The sequence below is a fragment of the Protomyctophum bolini genome (genome assembly GCF_963924005.1).
Source record: "Protomyctophum bolini genome assembly, chromosome: 15".
NCBI lineage: Eukaryota > Metazoa > Chordata > Actinopteri > Myctophiformes > Myctophidae > Protomyctophum > Protomyctophum bolini.
Window position 1 is genome coordinate 6,511,100 of NC_137876.1, and position 22,194 is coordinate 6,533,293.

The following is a 22,194-nucleotide window of genomic DNA, read 5'->3' on the forward strand; positions in this document are numbered from 1 at the left end:
CCTCTTGTTCCCATTTAGGGGAAACAGAGACCCAGGTTTAGTTTTAGTTTAAAACAGTTATGCTATTATTAATGAATTGTGGTTTCATCAGATACCACATAGCTCAAATAGAAGAGGCATATGTGTCAGTGGAGTGGGATGTTCTGAAGCCTGATTGGAATTCCTACATTATGCACTACACCATGCATGATGAGGGGAATGATAATATTTTGCTCCGACTAAAAGGAATAGGCCTAGTCAGTCTACATTTTAACCATGAGTCCAATGGGTTCAATGCGGACACTTTGGGAGGTTTTTCTCTAGTCTAGCCTATATAATTTGTTTTAAAAAACAGCCTAAAATGTTAATTTAAAGGATTTTGCTACGCAGCCTAATCTAATCAATAGGCGAATAAGTTAACACAAGCCATGATACATTGCATTACCTTGTGCACGAATACAGAAAATGCATTCTTCTTCTCGAAGCAGGGCACAGCTGAAGTTCATTAGCCTAATTAGTGCAGTGACTTAATTGGCATCCTAGGCATAACATGGTCGCATCACCTACTGTAATGTGTTGTATTCTCTATTGTGATAAAAATGTGCAGCTCTGTGAATGTGATAACTGGTTTTCACAGGTAGGCGCAAATGCTAAAAGCCTGGCGGGCTGGCATTTTATTTTCTCTATGGGATCAACTCTCGTAGGCAATACGTGCATCATGCCGGTGTTGAGGGCATCAGCCTTCTGTGCACTTGCTACTGCATTCACACCTCACACCACGTGATTTAGCGCACCACAAAGAAATGCTTTATAACTGCGGCGCGCCGCACACTATAAGGAGACTGTCTGTGACAATGACAGTGAGTGAGTGACGCGCGTAAGAGATTTCATCCCCCCAAAAGCATAGGCTTGGTTAATTTTGTTATTTTCGTAGATAGTCTGCTTTCACTTTTATCTAGTCACTGTTACTGTCAATGAATATTAAGGACAAAAACATAATTGGGTACTTTCAGCCGATATAAATGCCATGGACCGATCTGCGGTGGAGAAATAAAGGTAAATTGGATATTAATTTAATCGTGTTTGTTAGTTTTTGTTGTTGTTAAATTGATTGATTGATTGATTGATTGAAGTAGCCTATTTATTAACAGTTTGCAGATCGAATTACCTCTAGTATATACATTTCAAGCATACAAGATCAATACAAAAATTGTTAACTGTGAGTGGACGACACCATTTACACTTGTTTACAAGAGGGTCCACCGTTTTCAATTCATCATAACATTTAGAGATTAATTTGGAAATTCTATAACTCATTTCCAATTAACTATAAATTCTCCGAAGAGACACTTTTTTTAGCATACAGATTGTATAGAATTTCTAGTGATGTATTGACTGGCTGATTAGTTGACTGGCAACAGTGCGGCTTATACTTTACCCTTTTTAACGGACGTGTTTTAAGAGCGTCAAAAGAATATTGAGCCTATATTTGAGATACAACTGACTGACTGACTCGACTGTATACCAATATAGGCTATACCCCTTTTAATTATAATCTCTCTTGACGTGTCGTTAGTTAAACAATTAGTTTAAAAGCCGTGATTCCTAACGACCCCCTTTAATTAATAAGAAAGCATAGCTGTCCTACATATTTAATGCGTTTCCCCCCTGAGGCAGCATCAACTGTTTAGTTCCCACACATTATTGTCTAGGGTGCATCTGTTATATAGGGTCAGCTGGTTGATACAGATTCCTGTGATTATGTGATATCACCCAGCAAATTACACCCACAGAGGTTCAACAGAGCTATTATTATTATTATTATTATTATGAATAAATAAACTGTTTTCATTAATTTGTCTTGTTTTAAATGCATATATCAATTCATTCATTCTTCTTGGTTACATTGACTGATTCAGTGATTCAGTATAGCCTCAGGGACCAGTGATTCAGTGAATATTATTTTCTGGCTGAAAAGATCTTCCATATATATTTCTAACACTGTATACACTGTAAGATCATCGGTGTTCATTTAACCACTTTAATCCTGGAATCCTTATATACAAATGTATGTATCCAATGGGTCCAATTGTTTTGTTTATATTTATTTATTTACTTTCCCTCATTCTCCAGTGAGGACCTATACCTTTCAGCCATGAAGTCTCTGTATGGGATAGCAGGAACCACAATAAAGACAATAACAACAGGCCTGCACTATCTAGGCTCCAATGCCATCTATGATGATGACCCCTCCATTGACTCCAGCCCTAAGATTGAATTCCACTTAGTGAAGCCTCATTCTGGTGCAACAAGCAACTCTATAACTGGACTTATCCCTGGAGATAATTTAACCATTTACCCAACAAACATCTCAGACTTACTCCTGAGTAATGGGACCTATGTGGGTGGTGGTGGGGGCATTGCACAGTGCGAGGAGAACTTTGCAGACAACATGGAGTGTTTTATGATCCTGACACCCAATCAGCAGTTAGCAGTAGCCATCCTGGCGGTGACACTGGGCACCTTCACGGTGCTGGAGAACCTCATGGTGCTGTGTGTGATCCTGCACTCACACACGCTGCGCTCCCGGCCGTCATATCACTTCATAGGAAGCCTGGCTGTGGCCGATTTAATAGGCAGCATCATATTTGTCTACAGCTTTCTGGACTTCCATGTCCTCCACAGGAAGGACACTCCCAACGTGTTCCTCTTCAAACTGGCCGGGGTGATCGCCTCCTTCACAGCGTCGGTCGGCAGCCTGTTCCTCACCGCCATCGACCGCTTCATCTCCATCCACAGGCCCATGGCGTACAAACACATCGTCACAAAGGCCAGAGCGGTCGTCGCCTTCAGCGTGATGTGGTGCATTTCGATCGGCGTCTCACTGCTCCCTCTGCTAGGATGGAACTGCAAACGCCTGAACTCTGTGTGCTCGGATATCTTCCCCCTTATCGACCAGAGGTACCTGATGTTCTGGATTGGAATGACCAGCATCTTAGTGCTGTTCATCATCTATGCCTACCTGTTCATCCTGTGGAAAGCCCACCACCACGCTGTCCGCATGCTTAGCCGCACGTCCCAGAGGAGCGTGGTCGTCTACACAGCGGACGGGACCAAAGTACAGCTGGTCAGGCCTGAGCAGGCCCGAATGGATCTACGTCTGGCTAAGACCTTGTTCCTCATCCTGGTGGCCCTCATCATCTGCTGGGGCCCTGTGCTAACCATCATGGCATATGACCTGTTCTGGAAGGTCAATGACTTCATCAAGACTGTGTTTGCCTTTTGCAGCATGCTCTGCCTGCTCAACTCCACTGTAAACCCAGTCATCTACGCCATGAGGAGTAAAGATCTACGTAGGGCTTTTATCAACATTTGCAAGGTGTGCCGGAGAACAGACTTACCCCTGGACAATAGTGGTGAGAGTGATTTCCATAGCAGAAGTGTCAGAGGCCCGGCAGGTGCAGCAGGGAAAGGTACAATTGACTCTGCAAAGACCAATAGAGTACATGTGGCTCAGGTTAGTCTGACCGCGTCCACTGAGACCACAGCAGAGCCAGTCTGATTTTTGACTATACAAGAACTAAGAAAACCTATTTCATGGGTTCTGGATTTGTTTCGGCTTGGTTTCAGATACGGTTCTCAGAACCTAATTTGGAGGTGCAACACTTTTTTAAATAGCTGATTTACAAGGTCTCAATGCGTCACATCGCGATGCATTGTGAGCTTGTAGATTGGTTATTTATGTTTTGCTTTTATGACGTACCTCAAGTTTCAGGTTACGGAGGGTTCTTCTGTCAGACTCTGGTAAAACTGTTGAAAAGACATTGCAGATCAACATATGATGCCACATTAACCACATGAATCATGTCATAATAGGCAAACATTCTGCAAAGACAGGCGAACATTCGCAGAAAATAGCAGATCTACAAGCTCACATCGAGTTGCAATGGTGTGTATAGGCTATTCTTATTATTTATTTTGTCCTGCATAATGCAAGCTTTGTTTTAGGGTGTATAATGTTGATTATTAATGGTACAAAACAAATGTTTAGTGTGATCTATCTTTAATAATATGCTGTATCTACAGTACTTTTTGTCATTTGCCTTGTAACTGTAACTTAACTGCTGTGCTTCCGTTGATCCCTCCCCTCATGGGATCAATAAAGGTCTTATCTTGTAGATCTGCTATTTTTGTGAAATAGATATGGTGTAGACTAGAGGTTTAAAAAAAGAGAGGACCAAGTTTAGACCCCCCCCATAGGGGATCCGGTCAATAAATTAAATGCTTTCTACTATACCGGTTCTTGTTCTCCTTGAGTTTATTTTTGCTTTATTATTATTTTTACAGTTTCCGATGTTTAGCCTATTACTTTAGACTGCTTTTTTGCACTGCTTTGTGACAGTGAATTTAAAACAGCAAAGAAGAATTGATTTACATTATGAAAGAATATGGTATTTCTGTTTTGCTTTCAGGATTGTTGATTTATGTTACATAGATATAGGCCTATTGTGACAGTAAGTCAAGGTGAAACTGTGCTTACCTTTATTTTTTAATGGCTGTGTGATATGTGATATAAACACAAAAATGTAGTTCTAGCATTTCCATCAAATCACTCAGTTAAACAGTGTTGCAAACAGCAAAGAATCAGTAGTGCCACTTTGTGATTTAAGACCTGTTCATCAGAAGAAGACATTAGGTATAAACTTGGTCTATTTTACATCATCATTTTCATTTTGTTACAATTCATGGTATTTTATTTTTCTTCAATAAAATGTATATTAACACTTCTTGCAGTTCTTGGTGGTCTCGTTCTTACCAATTATAATATAATATTGTATTATTAGTAGTAGTACTGTAATAATAATAATAATAATTATTATCATCAGCAGTACAGCAGCACTTCCAAGGTTTAAGCCATATGAATGCAGACCAGACTATATAGTGCGCCTGTTTCCTGGACAATTTTGGACATGTATCTTTCACATTCCATGATAAGGTAGTAGGCCAGGGGTAGGCAACCTTTGGCACCGGTGCCAACATTGGCACAAAGGAGGGTGATCACTGGCACAGTGGCATACGTGTGAGAGAGAGGACTTTTGGTTTTAAAAAATATTTTTAAACGTAGTCAAATAAATCCCTCACATTTGTATGTACAGTAAATTACATCCTGCACATACTGTAATTCTACATTCATTAAATCTCTGAACTCTGACTGGGGAGGGAGTCTGGGAGATGCATGGGTCAGTGCTCTGAGTCTAATGATCATTATAACAATGTGAAAGAAAATATTAAAAATAAGGATATTTCCGTGGACAATCAAAATTGGGGTGCATACTTAGTTTAGACTAGTCAATGGTTAGACATGGGTTAAGGTTAGGTTTAGGTGTGCTGCCCCGTGGGAGGTTAGGGTTAGGGTGAGGGTTTGAGATAGGTTGTAGTTGTAGGACTAATGACTGGTCTAACCAATGACTAGTCTAAACCAAATACTGTCTAAACTAAGTACTGGAAATGTTGATGTGGTGTCATTCAAATTAATGTTGACATGGCACACTGACTATCCAGAAAATAAAAACATGGCACTTAATTCCTAAAAGGTTGCAGACCCCTGTAGTAGGCTATGTGAGAACTGTCTCGAAGTGCTCAATGTTGGGAATCAAAATAGTTTGTGCAATACTACCCTCGTGTGGTTACTACTAGTACTACTACTTGACTTTGGAAATTATTTATGATAGTTTTATCAGTTTTGCCGTTATAAAATTACAAAATATGGCATCAACAATGTCCGTATTCCATGTTTGCTGGCTATTAAGTTGAACTATTTTAAATCCTCACTTACCGCACGGTAGTCCGTCCGGTACTTACAATTTACCGGGTACTTAACTTTGCGATCGATAAACGTACTACAAATCCCAGCATGCATAGGCGCGCAAGCAACCTATTGGCGAATGTGACGTAGTAAGGGGGGCTGTACAAGCCAACACAGTGTATGGGAGAAGCCGACTGCTTGCTGGCTGGGATCAAAAACAAGCAGCTAAGTTAGCCACCTATCTCTCATGTTAGCCCCCTAAGCTAGATTAACGTTGGACAGTTGGCCCGTGGTCGGCACGTCTTCATCATAACTTTTCATAAGCAACCCTAGGAGCTCCTTTACGATACAAGGGCAGTGATCGGAGAGGGCAACTTTTCCCCCGAAAGGTGAGTGTCTGTTTTCATAATTCGTAGCCACGGTGAGGATAGCGATTGCTAACGTCGTAGCTTTGTTTTCGTTTGGTTCCACCAGTGTGGCTAGCATTAAGCGTAGCTAATGTTCGCCTGCTACTAGATTATTGTGAATAGTGCACAAACCGGTCTCGCGTTTGTTGGCCAGTGGATTGTGTTGAAATTGACAACCCACTGTTAGCAGTGGCTATCGAGGCGTTCTTGTCTCATGGTCTATGATCTTGTTTCGGCATTTTAGCCCCTCAGACATCCGCGAGTCATGGCGTGTGGAGCCACCCTGAAGAGGACCATGGATTTCGATCCACTGATGAGCCCGACGTCCCCCAAAAGACGAAGATGCGTACCCGTGTCCCCCTCGTCGTCATCTTCGTCCCCTAGGAAATACCTTCGCATGGAACCATCGCCATTTGGGGAGTCGCCGTCGTCCAGACTTACTGCAGGTGATAGTGTTGGTCAAGTTGGCCCGTTTGCCGGCTTTGCCTGGTACTTTAAACGCATTAGCCCACATGTGGAGCTAGCTGATTGGAATTCAGCAGTCATCAAATAAATCTCCTATTTTGTACACAAGGTTGAAAGTTATCAGAGGCTAAGTTACTGGTCGAGGCATCTGTTTTTGGCTGCTGTCAGTGTAGGGTCACATTAGAGCTGCTTAACAGTGAGATAAGGTTAGAGGCCTCTTGTGACAAATGTTATCCCTGACTAATATCTATTTTCTCCCTCCCTATAACGTCGTCTCCTTGGGCATTCTAGAACAAATCCTGAACAACATCAAGCAGGAATACAAACGCATCCAGAAAAGGAAACATCTAGATGGGGGCTACCAGCAGTCAGAGGGCTGCTATTCTCCAGAGTCCCCACCCCAGTCATCTATTATGAGTGGTTCTAGCATGCCAGGTTTGTTGTATAATGCATTGAAGAGAAAGAGAAGGATTCGTTTTGCAAGGCAAAATAGGTTTTGTACAGCCAACATTGAGATTTAACCACTTGACCCCTAGTATCTCTATTCTGGGGGGAAAATACACTCACATCGTGTTGTTGGCTTGTAGAAAGGCTATTTTGGGCAAAGATATTTAGTGTATCTTATGGTAGACAGAGTTACGGTAGGTTGGTATGTTATTGCATAACTGCCAAATTGCAATTATATTTGAGTAATCATTATCAATCAACTATCGAATTTCTTATAAGTTAGTTATTTGTCATATCTGCCTTGTGCAATTTGTTTACAAAGTCTGGAAGACGCATTCACATTAGTATTCAATTCACAAAACATAATTAAATGGTTAGTTGCAATTTTGTTGTATGCCAATAAATCATAGTAAAATGTCATGATCATAACTCATGCTGTACAATCAACTCACTCTACATTCATTGTATTCGGCAGGAACATCTTGTGGAGGTGTTTCTCCAACAAGGAGAGAGCAACCTTTATTCACTCTCAGACAAGTTGGAATGATCTGTGAACGCCTCTTGAAGGAAAGGGAAGAGAAAGTGCGTGAGGAGTATGAAGAGACTATGACTTCAAAATTGGCAGGTCGGTTTCTCAATACTGGTTGGATCTGCAAATGTAGTGAATTCATTTAGCATCAGTATACAATGTACATTGATAAAGTATTCTTGTAAAGTACATTCAAATCAAAGTCTTGTATATTCTGCATTTGAAAATCTGAATAAGGTGGTTTAACATCTCCAGTTTTGCAGAGAAAAAGAGTACAAGACCCTAACGCTTATGTACAATGCTACAATTTCAGAACAATATGATACCTTTGTGAAGTTTACACATGATCAGTTGATGCGACGATTTGGGGAGCAACCTGCAAGCTGTGAGTTATTTTCACTTGCACATACTTTTCACGCTTTGAATTCCATCTGTGAATGTTCAACTAACAAATCTGGTGTCTATATACCCTCCCCCCAGATGTTTCCTGAGTGCGGTACAGAATCTTTGCCAGGTGACTTTCTCTTGCTGCAAGTCAAGTCTCAAGATTAAAGCCCATCAATGCAAGAGATACTGTTTAAATGAAACTTTTCTTACTGTGCCATATTCTGTCTTTGGGCAAAGGTTTATATGAAGCCGTTGTCAGTGGTTACCACTCTATTGTAAGCAACTAGGTGCTTCCTGATGTAAATTTATGGACCCTATCTATCAGTGGCCTATGTTTATCCTGCTGTACGTGTATCTACAACAGTTCTCTTACTTTTATAATGATTCCTGGCATTCCAGACTTTGTTATTCATTGTTTGATTTCTTTGTTACATGTAAATAAGAAAGCAATGTAGAATTCTACTAAAGGTTTGCTGGTCAATCTGTGAGCAAGGGGAAAATTTGATTTAGCATTCAAGGTTTGCAGTTTGTCCTGCAGTTCATTGTTCAACTTGAACAGTATAAATGGGCTAATCTGACCCTTACCCTTCCCCCCAAATCAAAAGTATTTATTTTGACATTTGTTTTCCTGATATTACTTTCAAGCCCATGTACCTAATGGAAAAACCAATAAAACGTTTTAAAGAGTTATAGTCCTTGTTTTGTTTAATGGTATGAAATGCCATTAAAAAGACCTAAGGTGGTCTTTTTAACAAGACCTGACCAATACAAACTAGAGTGCTTTCTTGGGCACATAGGTTGAGAACCAACGGGGAGACCAGAATTAATATTCCTTCACAAACGTTAGTTTGGTTGTCTAGGGGGCCATAGAAAAAATGCCAGACATGCTGAGCAAATGCATTCTTTTAATGAGAAATGCAAAACAAATTTCACACAACCCTAGACTTTAAGCAAGAATGAATTGAAATATGAATGGAAGCAGGTTATGAAATTGAAACCTGCAGACTAATGGTTCAGCAGCCTCCCCAGGTCAGTCGAGCCACATGATCGGTCTTCTGTTTGGTGGACTTGATGAAGCCCAGAAATTCAAGCTCAGACACGGACTGGATGAAACGAGCACTGGTGCACAATGGTTAAGAACCAAACGAACGCTAATTCACTGCTACAAAACAATTATAACTAGAACTGCACTCTGCCGAGTGCATACTTGCTTGTTGCACGCTAGTAGGCCATAAATGGCCAACTAGTGCGCAAGTACTTTCGACCGCTGTAAACTGTCACATCTCAGTATCTCTGAAGGAACGTTTGAAATGTATAATCATTAGGTGTAACAATTTGATGCGTATGCAAAAAAAAGTAATAATTTCGCCCGGTCTCTTCAACGTGACAGCCGTCAACCATTTGATGGGTATGCAAGAAAAACTGCAAATCTGTGCCTGGTTTGCTGGGACCAGATTACACAAATGACCATATTTCTTACGTCATCATTGAGAGCTAGTCATACATATACACACACCACGTACTCTGGTCCCAGCAGATCAGGCACAATTTGCTATTTTATTTTGACTGATTATGTGTATAGTATACGTATGACTAGCTCTAAATGATGACGTAAGACATATGGTCATTTGTGTAGTCTGGTCCCAGCAAACCAGGCACAGATTTGCTGTTTTTTTGCATACCCATCAAATGGTTGACGGCTGTCACGTTGAAGAGACCGGGCGAAATTATTGCTTGCGCAAGTAAAAATGGTCTAGTATCATACTGATCATACAGTCTGAAAAGTGCAGTGGTATACTGTATGTATATATAACAATGTTTTCCAACATGCTCAAAAATAGTAATCTCAATTCTCAAATATGCAACAAATTGTGGAGCTTTTATGCATCTATTGTTATAGTCCACTGTTACAGTATTGTTTGTTAATAGATAAACGTTTATAAAAGGATACTGTTTGAGTTCATCTACTTTTCCATAATCTTTGGAATCAGGATCTTGACCCTCAGCAGCAGAGACCACAATGGCATATGCCTGGAAAACAAACACACGTTATCATGGAACAAACATGACAAACAACTTGATATAACGAAATTAAAGTAACCTTTGCACTTACAACGCCGACATCTATTATCTGTTGCTGCAAGACGAGTCATTATTGAATGTGTGATTAAACAAATCAATAAGCATTTTTACATTTTCCTCCAAATTCAATAATTTATGTTGCATTTCATGTAGATTGTAGATGTCAAAAAAACTTCCCTGGTGATCATAAGGTCTTAGGAACTCACCTCTAACCAGTCATAGAGGTTGATCAGTCTTCCACACTCGAGGTGAAGTTTGTGCACAATGCAGATATCAGGAGCAGCGTTGGACACTGAGCCGTCATCTGTTCTCAAGTGGTTATTCTAAAAAAACATATCATATATCAAAATATTCTCAATACAACTTGGGAAATGCATTGTCAGAACATTGTGTTTGTGTTAAACGTGCTGTAAGTGAGTGTGGTTTAAAGCTCTATATTACACAATATTAATCTTTAATAAACAGAAAATACATTTTCAGGTGGGTCCCCAATTTCATCTAATCGGGAAAGGGTTTGGTTTCTTCACTTCCAATTAAAATTAATCTTCCAGTATCCAACCTACACTAACAGAATATAGAGCTATTAACACATTTAGACCTGAAGTCAATTCTAAAAATGTCTTCTAAATCCTATACACCAGTGGTGCTCAAATGTTTATGTCAAGCACCCCCAAAATGATATTCTTTGGCCACAGATTCCCATCTCAAAATATTTTGTTACAGGGAACCGCAGAAGATTCAAAGATTTATTCCAAAAGCTCATAGCACGGCACAAGGTGATGCGCTATGAGCTTGTATATCTGCTATTTTTGAATAGCCACAGTATTTGTAGTTAAAATCTATGCTTTTCCAATTTTAATTGGTTAACAAAACAAAACATATATACACTTACTCAATTTAAGCCTAATTTATGCCATGTTGTTGGTAAAAAATAGTAATAGCATAAAATGCCATTAGTTACCTGAAGATAGTGGTATGGACTGCTGAGTGCAGTCTGAATCGAGGTACGAGGTGTGGCATTGAGATGTCGCCTTAGAACAGCAGAGGAACTGTAGTAGCACACCTCATTCAATGGCTGACACTCTTGGGGAGACAGGTAACTCCTGGGAAGAATTACATTTAATTTATTGAAAGGATAGCCTCTTGAGATGCTGCATCTCATTTCCGAGGGGGTCCCATAAATCATGTTAGACAAATACATACAATACAAGTACACAAATACATCCATATACAGATAGATGGACAAGGACATAGGTATTTGTTGGTTGAATAACCATTTAGAATTTGGAGACAGTCCTCAATAAAGGAAACACGATACGCAGGTATTTTAGGGCTGCAATTTGCATGCTGACACAGAAGAACAAATCATGATCAAGAAACTGCATCACCTCAACATCCCTCCACTTCTCATCCACTGGACTCACGTTTTGAGTACCGGTAATAGACCAAACAGTTAAAGTAGGTAGCTACATCATTTTCATCAACCGTTATCATCAACACAGGGTCCCCCAGGGTTGTATCCTCAGTCCTCTAGTCTACACACTATACACAAATGATTGTATTAGCCCAACATCACATACTTTAAATACTCTGATGATACTGACATTCTCGGACTGCTCCATCATCCCCATGACAAAAACCCTCTACTACGGACTATCAGAACACCATTTACAATTTTACACTGTGGTGCACCTACAGTTGAACGTGGACAAAACAAAAAAAACTGGTCATTGACACAAACTGGACTTTAACCCACTCCTCAGTAATGGTAAAACAGTAGAACAGGTTGACAGTTTCACATATATTGGACTCACTCCCTGGACAAGACGGTTTGATCAACATATTACATCTATCCATTCACGCTTTCAGAAAAGACTCCATGTAATCCGTAAATTAAGATCATCATCTGTTGCTCCTCATCTTCTGTCATTATTGTACAAAAGCATTCATTTAAACCAGTTCCGATATGCCTGTTCTGTCATGCCTCACAGAAACAAACTTTTACTGAATTACCAGAATTATTAATTATTATTAATTAATATTTTATAAGTATTACCCGTATTGCTTCCTAGATCATCGGACTTCTTACACCCCCTTTCTGATATGACCAATAAGGCCATCACACGGCTAGCACTTTCAACCTCACATGACACTGATCATCCCCTGTATCGCTTTTTCAACCTCATGCCATCAGGACAAAGATACAGAACCTTGGCATGAAAAAAGGTCTGTTTTAGTAGTCTTGTCCCCTCAGCCAGCGGCATTAAACACGCTTGGTTGGTGCACGTTTGAATTTTCAGGTTGGTTGAGAACTCTAGTATAACACTTTAGGTATTAATATGTTGTAATATGAAAATCCAGGCACTACTATATTCAGGACAGATCTGTCTCACCGCACTACGCCGTCGATAAACTCTAGGGCTTCGCTGCGTAGAATCTCAAAATGGCTCATTTTTTTGGTTCTCCGAGATTCCTTCATCTCCAGCAGTGTCTACAAAACAAAACAGGGCAATGCAGTTACGGTAGATTAAACAACACTTGAGACACACATGGGATAACTGTTAAATGTCCAGTGGTATAACTGTTAAATGCTGTACCTTCTGCAGTTGGAACAGATCAGTTTTCTTCTGAAAACCTTTTTCAGGAGAGGTGAGGTCCCCACCACCACCACCAGCAGCAACAACTTCAGTAGAGGTGTCTGTCAAGATGAAGAGACATGAAAATATTCTGTGCTTATGAAGTGGTTCTCTTTTCATAGTTACAGTTCAATCATTGCCCCAACCATGTACTGTGGACCCAGTAACTTATCAACTACCAATGTTAGTTTATGTTTATTAAAGGATCCCCATTAGTGTCTTCCTGGGGTCCTGAATAAAACAAATACAATACAACTAAAAATACAATTTAAAATAAACATTAGTCTGAGGAAGTGTAGATAACCACATGGATCCTCCATTATACATGGATTCACCCACCACTTCCTTTCACCAGGACAGTGTAACATGCCAGAGTTTCACACCATCTCCCTTACATCCAAACTGAACAGTCACCCAAACCAACTTGTAGCAGTCGCTATAGTACAACACCACCCCCTGCTGGTTTCAACCTGCAACCTCCAGTCATCATCATTACTTACCATCCAGCTGCTTCAATTTGACCAGCCTTTCCTCCAGTTGGCCAAGAGCCGCCTTCATCTTCTTGGACTTGACAGACCGTAGAATCTCAGCACACTTCTGTAGCACTGTGATCAGCTCATCTTTAGCCAGCATTCTAGTGGACAAACCACATGATGGTGACTGACAAGAGCAACCTGCTCAGCTCAACCCAAGGTATGTTTGCATCTTTGTGGGTTGATTTGAGAGCTTTTTAAAGCATTTGAATTAATTCTCACCGGGCACTGCACTGAGTGCACTCCCTGTGGGGGTGTGGAACGCGTGTGTCGAATTTTAAGTCGGTTGGGCGAACGGTTCTCGAGTTATGTGGATTAGACGTACTTACTTACGTACGTACAGACATTTATAGATAGATACTGTACGTTCTGTAATCTGACTTACCCAAGGAGCTGCATGGCTGACTGGTACTCCTCATTTTCCCAGATGTTCTTATCCAGGCACAATATATGGAGCTCCCTGATCTGTGAACAGAGAGACAGTTTGTCTGACATAACTTCAAACAGTTATCAAGTAGTCATACGGCGAGTCAGAGGGAGAATCAACAACTTACAAAATAAAATAAAAACATCCTGGAAATGCACCGTGAAGGAAAAGGTATGTTTGTCTAAAGATCCTTGCCTGTTTCCCAAGGGGGTACTTGGGTAATGAAGAGGTCAGGAGGTGGAGACATCTTAGGATGGGGTAATAATTCTTGTGGTATTTGTGAAGATTCTTCAGCAGCTTTTGACAAACCGCCTACAGATACAAAAAGCAATCTGGTCAATACAATGACAGTGTTTATACTCTTGAAAAGTTATAATTGGATTGGAGGAGGATGCGATTGCACAGAAATGATACACCCTTTCAAAAACCAGAGGCTCATTGTTGAATATTCTGTGAGTAGAAAAGACGTATACCTTCATATGCGTGTCGTCGGTCAACAGATTAACCTGTTCTTGAGGTTCTTGCTTCTCTACATAGCTGTGGAAAAATAAATACAATTCAGCTGCTGAGGATGCAGGAGAAAGGCTTACTCTGTCAGATCAGAGACTGTAAAAGGGAGGAGAAGAACAGTCAGGAACCTAAACAATGTTATTTGCTCCCACTGGTGCATGTTCGTGTACCTTCTGAAGGATGGTAGCTGCCTGACTCTCTCCAAGTCCTGGTGGCTGAGCTGCATGGCATTAATCACTGCTTCCTTCTTCTTGCAGCACAGCACAGCCAGAGGCTGGCTATGGAAGTGTTCCAGCAGTGCCAACTGTAGGACAGAGCAAAAAATATGTCACACTCACATTTTCCAACAGGATACATTGGTATTTAACTTAAACAATTTCCTACCTGCAGGCCTTTGATGAAATTTCGCACTGAGAAGTCATGATAGAGGAAAATGCTGATCAGCACCTGTAGCACCTTACCACTCAGCTTAAAGGGAAACTGATGTGTCAGGATCAACTGCAAAAACAGATAGCAATACAAAATAAGATACATTTTCTGGGATATAAAGAGAATAAGTGTGTGAATAAGGTAGTGTCTATACTACCTTGTCTATGACAGTGGCCAGGTGCTGGGTACAGGAGAGGGACTGGAACAGCTCTATGCAGAGCAGAGAGGACACAGAGTGTGGCAACATGTGTTGGATGGTGCTCGGCGATGTGGCAATGCCAAAGATGAACATCAGGGGGATCTGTTCAATGTACCGGCTGTGCGAGAAAATAGAACACGGTTATGCAAATGTGTGATTGTATTCCAACATATGCACAGAGAAAGAAGGGATTGTAGCTAAAGTAACCAAAAAAAACAACAATGGTCCTAATGAGAAACATAATGGACAATTACACTGGAGGAAGACGATGGGTCAAATTTGGGTGATTCTTTTTTCAATCCATTCCAAATGTGTTTGGGCATTTGACCATTTTGCTTCCGGCTGAACTTTGAGACTAAATATCTACTATCAAACAATTTTATATACAAGCTGTATGAACACTTATTACATGATTAGGTAAATAATTAACATTAATAAACATGTCCTGGGTTCGATTCCAGAACCTTGCTGCAGAGTCCCTGCTTTCTAATTCAAACTGTAGCCCCTGGGGAAAACAACTTAGTAAATGATCAGAGAAACCACAACTAGCAACAAACAAAATGGTGACAAACTGATCAAACCTAGGTACAGTACCTGCAGATGAGGATGAAGTCTTGGAGAACTCTTGGGTTGAAAGCCTCCAAGTCTTTGAAGATAATGACAATGGGAGGCTGTTCTTGTGCATCTGTGGCTCCAGAACTACATTTTTTACCAGGAGTACATTTCTGAAACAACAAAAACAATAATGATTTAAAAAAAGATAAAACATCCATCCACCTTCAACCAACCATTTATCGAAGTCAGCAGTTCCAGGAGAGAACCCCAGACTTTCCTTTTCCTGGTCACATTAGCCAGCTCTGAGGATACCAGGCCAGTGTGGAGATATTATCCCTCCTTCGTTCTACCCTGTGGGCTGTGGCCTCTTCCCAGCTGGGTGTGCCTAGAAAACCTCCATACCTCTTAAGTCACAGCAGCAGATATAAACCGGAAAACATGAATGTGTCAAGTTTAAATCTGCTGCTCATCAGATTCAATCATCAGGAAAATCAACTGGAAAAAGGCATGGCACCTTCGGGAAACCCTACCCAGGACTACATTGCAAAGAGCCTATTGTGTTTTTGGAGCACTAAGCCGAATGCATTTGAGGATTCAAACCCCTGGTCTCTGCAGCCAGGGGTGGGCAGGAATTTACCCCAGCGCCACCCATCTGTGGTCATTTTAATTAACACTGAGAATGTTAATGTAAAATGATAATTGTCTTTCATTCTCAGATACTACCCAATATTAATCATGCCACATCAGAAACTAGAAATGCCCCCCTACCTTGGTTATGCTTTTGTACCAGTCAGAGAGAGTACTGAGGGAACAATGCACTTTCTTCAGGTTAAGCTGTGTGCTGCTCTGCCCAGCCTCCTCTTCCTCTTCATCATCCACAGATACAACAGTGTTCATCAGCCTCTCCAGAACCTTTTGCATCAGATGCTTCAATGCTGGCATGATGAAGATAAGAAGTTTTGTTTAATAACACTATAATGTACTGACCTTTCACAGACTGTTCATAAAAACAAAGAATGTGTAATAGAACAACCACTTTACATGATATGCCATATTAATGCCATCAGCTGGAGAAATTGAGTGATATTTAAAAACTTTAGGCAATTTCAGGAAGGAGAAAAAAAAGCAAAACAAAGCAATTATTGGACCGATATGACATATATAACATATATAAACACGTTATATGCACATAACCCGTTTCCCTAAAGTTGGTAAACCAAAAGTTAATGAAAGTCTGCCTTTACCTCCACACTCTTTGGCCTGAACAGAAACCACATAAGGAGTCACAGACTGTTGGAGTAGCTCAGACAAACTCTCGAATGTCATGTCATGATCAGGAACATTCACACCTATGGAGAAGATCAAATGACGAACAGAATTACCCCACAGATTTTTAGAGGCTTAAAAATTACAAAAACTTTTCTTTTTATGTCACAATCTCTGCAGAAAAAACTGCTCTTCACATTAGAATTGAACCGAAACTTTTGTGAATAAATGCATAGGCCTACATGGTTTTTATTGTTTTTACTAGCTCTTTTCATACTTTTGGAATATGCTGTATATGGATATGGGTTTTAGCACTCCACTGAGAATCCCATTATTGAAGTGCAATCTCCTTTTCTAACTCCCAAATAAATGTGCTTGCCTCATATCATCACCAGCATAACCTACCGAGGACCAGAGCAGCTGTAGGAATCTCACTGGCTCTCATCCGTGATGACCAGTTGTCTGCACTGCGATGGAAAGTAGAGCAGCACTTTCTGATGAATTCCAGCAAACTGTCTAGGATGTTCCTGTTGAGTTCATCCTGCAAAACCTTCAGAGGCAACCGGGAATAATATTTTGCCAGTCATATCTAGCCTCACGTAGCCATAGTTCAAAGTTATATAGTCTATGCAAAAGGCACAAATACAGAAAGGCAGTACAAACACAAAGTATTCAATAACTTGGCACGACCCTTGATTGAATACCCTTGATTATTTGGGTAAGAAAAAAAGTGCTGCAATAATATTTCATACAGTACTCTTTGCAAAAAAATAAATAATGTGCAATATTTCAGGGAGACAGGATATTGAAATGTGGTATCAGATTCCTAGCCTAGGGTAATTTACTACTCACCTGTGTCTCCGTTTTCATTTTGTCCCACAGACTTTGGCAGAATTGGAATCGCAGTTTGACATTTTCTGTGTCTTCACATCCATGTGTGAAATGATCCTCTGTCAAGAACACGACATCTACTATGATGACTATGCAGGGTAACTTTGCTTTGTAAAAAAAACATCTTTGTTGCCATTTTACATCTTGAACCTTGATTCACACTGCGAGAAACCTTACCCAAATCAGGAGTCTTCTTCCTTTTCTTTTTAGTGCTCGGTTTGAAAACAAAGCAGCCCTGAAATAATGTCAAGTAAACAGAAAATAAACGATTTAAACATTGTTTGGCTGCAAGTTTGCAAGTGCAACATTAGTACACTACCCACCTTCGACACGGACGAGGTTGTCATTGCAGCGTTAAGTGTTTCTAATGTATATTATCTCGTGTCTGGCAGATACAAAATAGCAGTGTGGAGTAGATTCATGGAGGACATCAACATACGCCGTACGCCAACTGTCTAGTGAGCTAATCTAATGAGCTAATTTAAGACTTCCGGTGGACGATCTCTTCGAAATAAGAGTACCCAGTCTAGAGTATTGAAAAAAAGTTTAATTTGCACATTAAAACTACAAATGAAGCATTTAAATGATGCTATAAGACACACATTATGTTTCTGTGTAAAAATAAGTAATTAAATAATAATAATAATAATAATAATAAAGTTATCTAAATGGATAAATGCTATTCACTGGAGTGCATGCATGGACTTTATAAAGTGGACACTGGACAAAAGACGGCTCCGCGAGGCAACTATCTGGACATACCCACGCGTTCAGGGAGATGTCCTCTACCACACCCCACTCTCCGCTAAGCGGGAGAGGTGTAAAATTCACAGCAGCAGACCTTCTACTGGGGTCAACGCTCAAAAAAGTGCCGTTTCCAGACCAGAGTGGACACTGGACAAAAGAGGCCTCCGCGAGGCAACTATCTGAAGACTTCAAAGTAAAGATAGTAGGTTCAATGGCACTGTGTTTGAAGGTTCCTAATCCCATGACACTCTGAACAGTACCATCATCTAGAAATGCATACGAGTGATCTATTTCTACAGCATCTAGACTCTGAGTCTGTATACACACTGATTATGTACAGTGCTATATGAGTGATCTATTTCTACAGCATCTAGACTCAGAGTCTGTACAGACTGATTATTATTACTTTACCCACTTTACACATACAATGTCTGTTGTTAAAGATAGGCCAGTGAAACGGCACTTTTTTGACCGTTGACCTCAGTAGAAGGTCTGCTGCTGTGAATTTTACACCTCTCCCGCTTAGCGGAGAGTGGGAAGTGCTAGAGGATATCTCCCTGAACGCGTGGGTATGTCCAGATAGTTGCCTCGCGGAGGCGTCTTTTGTCCAGTGTCCACTTTATAAAGTCCATGCACTCCAGTGAATAGCATTTATCCATTTAGATAACTTAATTAACTTTTTTATGTTATTTAATTACTTATTTTTACACAGAAACATAATGTGTGTCTTTACAATAACTGTAATGTAATAATAATACGAATAATGTAATGAAATAATTATTTAATTAACGAATTAAATAACCTTATTTTATTCTGAAAGCAACCGGATGTCTTAAATTTGCTAGCTCTAAGACAGGAAGTTCTAAATTATCTTATAAGACGGAGCCGTAGTATAAAGGAACACTTCCTGCAGCGTAATTCCCGCCAGGATGACGTTTATGAAGGAGGAGTCAGTGACCCCGTCGCTTCAATGCTTGCACCGTTGTAATGTGTTCCATTCTACTGTCTAGAGCAGGGATATTCAATTGGCGGCCCGCGGGCCACATGTGGCCCGCGGAGCGCCTCCTTGTGGCCCCTGGAAGAATTTTGGAAAAAAAAAAAAAAACATTTTTTTTTTTTTTTTTTTTTGAGAATAATAATAGGGCTAATAAAAGTTACAGGTATGGTTTGTGCGATATTAATTGTGAGATTACCATAATGACGGTAATCATTAAAGGACCACTTTTCAACCTATCTTCATAATAGGTCCTCACTAATAATCATGATAAAATGACACGTTTTTTTCTACTCTGTCTGTGTCACATAGGAGGGCTGTGGGCAGTTCAGAAACCCACAGTGACATCAATGGAGAATCCAAGCTAATAGAAACTGCAGGCTTTCTAGTCCTGAAAAGTTGCGAAAATGGAAGCCATCATTCTCACAATAATAAACCCTGTTAGGGTCCATTTGGTTCCATTTGTACACTCTCAGAGTTACAAACCCATAAGGGTCCTTTTGATTCCAAACCATTTCCCTGGGGACCCCCTGGAACTGCCTCAAGGACCGTGGGGGTCCCCGAACCCCACTTTGGAATCACTGCTCTATGTAATGTTTGTGTGTGTGTGTGTCCGTCCAGCTGATGGTCGTTAATGTCAAAGCAATGCTGTTTATGCACTGTCAAATAGGTCTAGGCCTAAATCTATTCTAAGGTGGCATATACCTGTATAGACATATTACCCTGCTCATTACTGTGCGGAAATATACATAAATCTTCGTGTTTGAGCACAAAAAGCATTTTGAGAACCCACAAATTTCCGCGCTTCGCGCGCACACTGTGCGGCCCCCCACACACAATCATTCTACAGTTGTGGCCCCCGGCCTAATCTAATTGAATACCCCTGGTCTAGAGACTGCCACATTTTATATCCCTGTCAGAATCTCTCTCACACTCACACACACACATACACCTATAATTTATGTGTACTGTAAATGCACACGCACATGCAGTAGGCTATATGTTGGCTTTTGACTAATATTATGTCATAGTAGATAATTTATGTATTCATCAGAGATAGGCTACAAACCAGAATGGACTGATAACTCTAACATCATCAAGGGACAGAGCAAGGATCAGGTCCTCCAATTTGTGCAACAGGAAGCTGCTACATCAGCACAAGGGATAGGGACACTCACTCACAAACTGAACAAGCTGGTGAAGAAGGCCAGCTCTCTGTCTGTCTGTCTGTCTGTCTGTCTGTCTGTCTGTCTGTCTGTAAAGAAACGGTTGGATGGCACTTACACCCACATTCTAATGAGAGCGCAAAATCTGTCTTGGAAGAGCCACCCATCGACTGATCTAATATACCTATATACCTAATATACTGATCTAATATACCTTCCCCGTGTTTCTTCACTAGTCCAATCCAGAAGAACACAGTTTGCTGGCCACTTCTACAGAGCTGACAATGAGGTTATATCTTCTCTTCTTCTCTGGAGTCCTGCCTCAAAGCAGACCAGAGGTAGAAAACTGTTGTTCCCTGATGTCATCTCTAGGCACACATGCATCAGTAAGCAGGAATGGTAATAAAGGACCGGAAAGTCTGGCGTGTCATTGTGAAATGATGATGATGATCTGTCTATAATATTCATATTATTATATACAGTATACTAGAGCGGTGCCCGTTGGGCACTGGCCTACTTGGAACGATGCATGTTGAACTGACGAATAAATAGAGGTCACATTTTATTACAATGAGTTAGAATTGTCAAAATGAGGCAACTAGTTTTTAATTTAGCAAATTAGATCACAATGACCAACTGTGGGATTACACAATGTCATAATGACATAATAATGTCACAATTGTAATGTTAAGGCTTTATCACCAACACAACCAATGGAAGAGGAAATTAATATTCAACCATGACATTTCAACTGTTGAAGGCAGACAGATGGATATACACTTTAATAATGAGTAACGATCCATTCCGCCAAAAACCCATGCATCTTCCATCCAATTCTTTATCCATGCATTCATCTAGTTAGTATCAGTGGTGGAAAGTAAGTACTTTTACTTAAGTACTGTACTTGAGTACAATTTAGAGGTATTTGTACTTTACTTGAGTATTTCCAATTTCCAGTACTTTTACTTCTACTCCACTACATCTCAGAGGCAAGTTCTTTTACTTTTACTTCACTACAATTGTTTGAAAACTTTAGTTACTCGTTACTTTGATTAGAAAACATACATTAACCACTTCAATCCTATACATTTCGGCCATTTGAAAATAGCCGATCTACAAGCTCACACAATGCGTCGCAACGTGACGCATTGTGAGCTTGTAGATCGGCTATTTTCAATAGATTTCGTACACATTTTGAACTTTGAACATTTTGTACACATTTTGAACTGCAGGGACATTCTGCAATATGAGTACTTTAAGTACATTTTGATGCAGATACTTTTGTACTTTTACGTACATTTTAAATTCCGTACTTTTACTTGTAACGAAGTACTTCTAAATTGCAGTATTGGTACTTTTACTTAAGTAAAACAATGAAGTACTTTTTCCACCACTGGTTAGTATACCCACGCATCCATCTGCATACAACCGTACTGTGTAAACCGTACTGTGTCAATACTAACATGGGATGCTGCTGGTATAGTACATTTAGAAAGTCTATGATGTGATTGCATGAATTTATGCATATGTTCTTTTTTTATGAAGAGATGTTATTCATGTTTTGACTTCCAGGTTGTCCCAAGTTACTGTCATCACCCAAAGAAATGTTAATTTAACAGGTCCATTAGGTCCATAAGTTAAGCATGAACTTTATGAAAACAAAAAAAGGTCAAGAAAAGAAAAGTCCCGATCACCTTGCCATGACATGAATACCAGTGTACTGTAACTACCTACAAGTT

The 22,194-nt window shown here is 40.2% G+C and overlaps 3 protein-coding genes across 3 annotated transcripts in view; 1 reads left to right on the forward strand and 2 right to left on the reverse strand.

Annotated features, from left to right (window-relative positions):
* Nucleotides 1–3,458, reverse strand: part of LOC308330124 (xaa-Arg dipeptidase-like) — a 41,872-nt gene extending 38,414 nt beyond the window's left edge. The window contains exon 1 of the mRNA XM_080784828.1: nucleotides 3,381–3,458. Coding sequence (XP_080640954.1) covers nucleotides 3,381–3,412 — 32 coding nt within the window. The 5' untranslated portion in view covers nucleotides 3,413–3,458. The remainder of the gene's footprint in view (nucleotides 1–3,380) is intronic.
* A 2,500-nt stretch (nucleotides 3,459–5,958) lies between these two features.
* LOC308330131 (akirin-2-like) lies at nucleotides 5,959–8,712 on the forward strand. Its single transcript, XM_080784838.1, has 6 exons — nucleotides 5,959–6,174; nucleotides 6,437–6,638; nucleotides 6,949–7,092; nucleotides 7,580–7,729; nucleotides 7,947–8,018; nucleotides 8,114–8,712. The coding sequence occupies exons 2-6, from the start codon at nucleotides 6,458–6,460 to the stop codon at nucleotides 8,122–8,124; spliced, it is 558 nt and encodes a 185-aa protein (XP_080640964.1). The 5' UTR covers nucleotides 5,959–6,174; nucleotides 6,437–6,457; the 3' UTR covers nucleotides 8,125–8,712.
* Nucleotides 8,713–8,912: 200 nt separating this feature from the next.
* Nucleotides 8,913–17,999, reverse strand: orc3 (origin recognition complex, subunit 3). Its single transcript, XM_080784813.1, has 20 exons — nucleotides 17,872–17,999; nucleotides 17,726–17,783; nucleotides 17,510–17,607; nucleotides 17,063–17,207; nucleotides 16,636–16,740; nucleotides 16,160–16,326; nucleotides 15,431–15,561; nucleotides 14,795–14,954; nucleotides 14,593–14,706; nucleotides 14,379–14,512; nucleotides 14,172–14,235; nucleotides 13,894–14,010; nucleotides 13,657–13,736; nucleotides 13,239–13,372; nucleotides 12,700–12,800; nucleotides 12,496–12,593; nucleotides 11,064–11,205; nucleotides 10,309–10,425; nucleotides 9,972–10,051; nucleotides 8,913–9,139 (listed from the first exon to the last, which is right to left on the reverse strand). Exons 1-20 carry the CDS (start codon nucleotides 17,893–17,895, stop codon nucleotides 9,034–9,036), a joined length of 2,175 nt encoding a protein of 724 aa, XP_080640939.1. The 5' UTR covers nucleotides 17,896–17,999; the 3' UTR covers nucleotides 8,913–9,033.
* Between the last annotated feature and the right edge of the window lie 4,195 nt (nucleotides 18,000–22,194).

Excerpts from the sequence above, each read along its gene's own strand:
- LOC308330131 (XM_080784838.1), top strand. The coding sequence starts at position 6,458 with ATGGCGTGTGGAGCCACCCTGAAGAGGACCATGGATTTCGATCCACTG. Across the intron at positions 6,639-6,948 it reads GTCGTCCAGACTTACTGCAG|AACAAATCCTGAACAACATC; the intron begins GTGATAGTGTTG and ends TGGGCATTCTAG. Across the intron at positions 7,093-7,579 it reads GAGTGGTTCTAGCATGCCAG|GAACATCTTGTGGAGGTGTT; the intron begins GTTTGTTGTATA and ends TGTATTCGGCAG.
- orc3 (XM_080784813.1), bottom strand. The coding sequence starts at position 17,895 with ATGACAACCTCGTCCGTGTCGAAG. Across the intron at positions 16,327-16,635 it reads TCAGGCCAAAGAGTGTGGAG|CATTGAAGCATCTGATGCAA; the intron begins GTAAAGGCAGAC and ends TCATCATGCCAG. Across the intron at positions 9,140-9,971 it reads AAAGTAGATGAACTCAAACA|TGCTCGTTTCATCCAGTCCG; the intron begins GTATCCTTTTAT and ends ATTGTGCACCAG.